The 5,041-nt window shown below is 38.2% G+C and overlaps 1 protein-coding gene across 1 annotated transcript; it reads left to right on the top strand.

Annotated features, from left to right (window-relative positions):
* Positions 1-3,730: 3,730 nt before the first annotated feature.
* On the top strand, positions 3,731-4,405 carry LOC108049289 (dynein axonemal light chain 1). Its single transcript, XM_017130430.2, has one exon. The coding sequence runs from the start codon at positions 3,797-3,799 to the stop codon at positions 4,343-4,345; it is 549 nt and encodes a 182-aa protein (XP_016985919.2). The 5' UTR covers positions 3,731-3,796; the 3' UTR covers positions 4,346-4,405.
* The last annotated feature ends 636 nt before the right edge of the window (positions 4,406-5,041 follow it).

Below are 5,041 nucleotides of genomic sequence, written 5' to 3'. Positions count from 1 at the left end.
ATAAAATCAAAGTGGAATATGTAATATCATATACAAAGAAATATTTTACTTTAAAAATATATTCAATTCGGATTCTTTAATGTATACTAATTTCACCTATATGTATATTGTATTTAACTATAAAGTGCTAAACTGCCAATAAAGATCGCAATGGCTACGAAAACACTTACAGGAAAATCTAAGACAAAATACCAGGCACTTAAGATATTTAGATTTTAGAAATAATGTATGAATTGGAAACATTCAACCTACGCCAACCAATCAACAAAGCCCTTTCAGATAATATTCAATTTTACATCGCTACAATATTAATTATTAACATAAATCTCGGTTATAACAAGCGATTGTCTCGGCCTACACTCATCCTTAATATTATTCGAGGTACCCAAGATATCATCCAGGCTTTGATGAAACATTTTAGACCGCAAGAGCAAACAAACACCCTAATTGAAGGGGGAATCTGCAGGGCTGGGCTCTTTCTTCGATGGCATCGCTGCAGAACTCCACAAATTCCCCAATCGATACAAGGCGGATGTGGGGGAGAAGCCGAAATTTCATATATCATCCAACAATTGCCCCACCCACATTGCCGCACACAGGCAATCGAGTTTTGAGTTACACAACCACAAATAGACAAGCCGTCTTTCCGCCTGAGTCATCAGGATTCCAGAGACGAGGGACTCCCGTTTTGGCCAAGTTGTCTGACGTTTATGATTGCAGCAAACAAAGGCTTCGATGGCTGCACTTGAAATTGATAATTACGTTTGGTAATATTTGTCAATTGACGCTGCAGAGGCCTTTGAAATCGAATAGAACAGCATTATTGATTCCTCGTTTCGGCTGCAATCTGAAAATTAAACTCAAATATTAGCAATAAAAGCTCTTGATTCTTTAAAAGGTGTTAGTTTTGTATATGAACTTATGGGTTACAAAATAGCGACATTAATTAAGGTGCAACTCCTGGTTTTGCAAAAGTAGCATCCATTTCGAGAAATAATTTATTGAAGGCTTTCAAAATATGTTCACCAATGTGAAGAACTTTGCCAGACTCCCTGGAAAAACCTCCCTGAATAACCTCCGAGCAAAGGAAAACTCGACTACAACCTTTCTGTTATCAGACAATGTTCCACCATGTTGTTTGTCCAATGGAAAGTTTTCAATATGCAAAAGCTTTTGTGCTTCTCTCCAGTTTTCTGTTCTTTTCTCGCCCAATATCGGCCGAAGTAAAGCCAGGTGTTTTATGCGGAAAAATATTTTCATACATAAAAGTTTTACGGCAAGAACAACACAAACTCGATATACCAGCAAAAAGTAGGTGTCCTTGGCTGAGTTTTGTCACTTATGGAATAGTTTCTTGGACAAAAACTTAACTTAACTTTATACGAATTCAATGCGACAAGTAAGGGAAAAACAGAAATTTGTATTCGTTTTCGGACTTCGGTGAAAGACATATAAATTTTCAACAAAGTTGTCACAAAAACGAATAAAATGAGCAATTATTTCCAAGGATAACAGAATTAAAACTCTGTAAGTGTTGGTCCTGAAAAGAATAATGATTTTATATACTTAGAAAGATTTAGTTATTCTTATAATTTGGCTAATCGTGCTAATTTCTGTGAACTAAAAGGCTTTCCGCTGAACCTATAATGTCGCAAAAGAACTCATTTCGCAAATGGTTGGCTTGGAAAAAATTAAATGAAATATATGAGAGTCTGTTATCCATTTGGCAAGTTCTACGCACTTCTCCCCTTAGCAGCAGCCAACCCGCCTTGTTAACTGAAACTAAACAGTACAAACACGACTGTCAACAACTGCAACATTTACCGCATGTCCACGTCCAGCTCGGCGCTGGGTGACAGGACATGTTGTGGGTCCTGGGGCTACCGCACTGCCCCCACTTCCACCCCAGAGTGTCCATATGGTCGAATGGGGTTCCACCCGCCTTAAACCACTTTTTTCCCGGGAGGAGGACACTGCTTAATTGGTCAAATGCATTTTAGAAATGCTCCGTTTAAGTATGGCTACAGGGTGCTTTCTAAATCAAGGTAAGGTTTTTGTACCACAGACTAAGCAAAATAGTAAGAAAGTACTTTTTGGCACTATATTGACAAATGAAAATTCAAAATTTTTTAAACAATTTGAAGAGATGTTATTTATAAACGTCTTCTGGATGGTCGAACCCTTTATATACCTTTTTCCAAGAATTAAGAATATGTCATAATATTTTAAATTTCCGCAGTATGAAAGCAGTCACGATCGAACAAATATTGAGAAAGACAGCTTGGCATTTTTGTAAGGCACGGAACACTTAGTTCACGTTTTTCGGCAACTTTATCGCAAATACTTGCATCAAAATAGCCGCCTCGTTGGCCAACTTTTCTGGCCATTTTTTTGGCTTTCCTCTGACAGCTGGCCACGCCCTCGCCACTGACATGTTCCACTTGCCAAATATAGATACCTACTCATCCGAGCACCTCTCATCGCTGGTGTGCCTTGGGCCAATTCATAAATTAGACTTTGCATGCAATTTCGACTGATTTTCCATCTACCCCGACTCTCCCTCCAGCCATCTATATTTTTTCGCTGGTGTCCGTTCTGCCGCATTGAACACGCAATTTATGAGAGCACAAATTTTATTTGAATTACAAAAAATAAAACCGAAAATAGCGGAAAGAAATCAAATATGTTTTTACCAATTTCTGGACGATTATCAAGAAAAATAGCATAAAAACGCTTGACCCAATTTAAACATTTTCTCTTTGCCGCTATTCGGACAAATAAATTCAATAATTTATTGCCAAAAAATTGATCAGGCTATATTCGCGATAACAGCTGCGGCAAATATTTAATAAAAATGCTGTATACAATTTAAAGAGGAGCAAAAAGGTTTCGAGGAAAAAGCAAAACAAAAAAGTCAGACCCTTGGGGCTAAATGTGAACTGTATTATCACCTCAAATGTGTGTAATAAAGTGCCGCGAAGTCCTCTGACAAAGCCCGTTTTTCCCCCTCGATTGCCAGTGAACATGACGCCAAGGCAGGAAAATAAGCGATGGGTAGCATATGACAATAGGGAGCCACTCGAACCCGAACTCCAACCCAGTCTGCAATCCAGACCAGAACAAAGGCCCAGGCCAATGGAGTTATCATTGAGCGCCAGACAGGCGAACAGACAGCGATTGGGGAGCGGCGGGCACATGCGCAAATAAATAAATTACCCCTGGGCTGGCAAGTCAGATACTAAGTCCAAGGTACTACGCTATTCAGTGAACAAAAACTTTAAAATATGGTGGCCTAACTGAAATACTTTTAAAGGTAGCGGATAAGAAAATATCAGATATATATCAGATTTTATTGCTTTAATGAATCTTACAACATTGATGTCATACACCATGTATTATTTTAACTTATTGTAAATGTGCACAAGTATGTGTAAAAGGGATACAAGAAATATAATTTGCATTATTTATTAAGGCAAAGGTATATTTACGCAGGATTTCTCTTAATTTACAGCTACATTAAATAAAGCGGCAACAATATCTATATTTTAAAAAACTTTTTGTTTTATTCGTTTGATTTAAGGAACGTCCTAGATGCTTAAATTAATTAGACTTTAACCAACCATTCCATTGGAATGACTATAAATATCCATACCCTAGAATAGAGAATAGATGGCTTTGAAAAACTGGTATACATTGCATTTACTGATATCTGAGGCAATTGTACTTCAAATTTAAATCGAAAAATAAAAAAATTTTTCACATAAAAATACAAGAATATAGGAAAGGGAAACTAGTCATGTCCAAGCCCACAAGTTTGAAGGATGCCCTGGCCAAGTGGGAGGATCGCAATAAACAGCCAGCCAGTACCGCCATAGAAATCGGTCTGCAGTTCCAGTACCCACCGATTGAGAAAATGGATCCGATCCTGAACAGTCTGACCGAGTGCCAGAAGCTGAGTCTGTCCTCCAACATGATAGAGAAGATATCTGGTATATCGGGGATGAAAAATCTGCGGATCTTGTGTTTGGCACGCAATAACCTGAAGACCCTCAATGGCATCGAACCACTGGGTGAAACGCTGGAGGAATTGTGGGTCAGCTACAACAACATCGAGAAGATCAAGCCCATCGAATCGATGAAGGCCCTTCGTGTGTTCTATATATCGAATAACGTTATCAAGGACTGGGTGGAGTTTATGCGCATAGCCATTCCACCGAACCTCAGCGATATCACATTCGTGGGTAATATTTTGAGCGAGAATATGGAACCCGCCGCTTTCACCGCCGAGGCAGTGCGTCGTCTACCGAATCTGAAGAAACTGGACGGGGAGCCAGTCATTCGTTAGGTGAAATTATACACACAATAGTTTATGTTCGAAATAAAGAGCTGGAAAAAGTAGAACATAGCCTTTAACCTTAGTGTTCGACTACATGACTGCTAACAATACATGGCTAGAATCAGGGATTCCTTTGACAGTCGTTCGTATGTGATAGGCATTTGAGCAGAAAACATTTTTCCATTGAATTTCTTACTTTTTGCTTTGGCACGGCTTGTGAAGGGATTTTCCAATTTTCAATGCGTTCCTGTTGCTGCTGATGAGCTCCATTGTTTTGCCTCTCTCATGTTGCCCCCAACTCCCAATATAAGCCCATTCTTTATTCCTTAAGGTCCTTTGGATACTCTGACCGAAGTGAAAGCTCTTAGCCAAGTTGTTACAAAATTACAAATTAAATCAAACATTTACTATCGTTTTATGATTTTTCTTTAACTTTGGAGTAAGCATTCATCATAAAAATATTAATTGTTATCCTATATTATTATTCTTACTAGAAGAGCATTTCCAGCTTCATTACCTTTATATTGAATACAGAAAACTCTATTGTGTTTTTTGTTTTCTAAGTTCAACAAGTTCAAGCTCCTGTTTTTCATGTACTGCATTGTTTGCATATTTTCGAGTTGTAAAGTAATGAGCCTTGGCTACTTGGGTCGTGTTTTCCCCCAAAATGTTGTTTTTAAATCAAAATTAAAGACTATAGAAGCT

The sequence above is a fragment of the Drosophila rhopaloa genome, unplaced genomic scaffold (genome assembly GCF_018152115.1).
Source record: "Drosophila rhopaloa isolate 14029-0021.01 unplaced genomic scaffold, ASM1815211v1 contig_2, whole genome shotgun sequence".
In the NCBI taxonomy this organism is placed as follows: Eukaryota; Metazoa; Arthropoda; class Insecta; order Diptera; family Drosophilidae; genus Drosophila; species Drosophila rhopaloa.
Note: the sequence above shows the minus strand (reverse complement) of the source record. Positions and strands in the feature narration are given on the sequence as shown.

Coding starts and splice junctions, on each gene's coding strand:
- LOC108049289 (XM_017130430.2), top strand. CDS start 3,797: ATGTCCAAGCCCACAAGTTTGAAGGATGCCCTGGCCAAGTGGGAGGAT.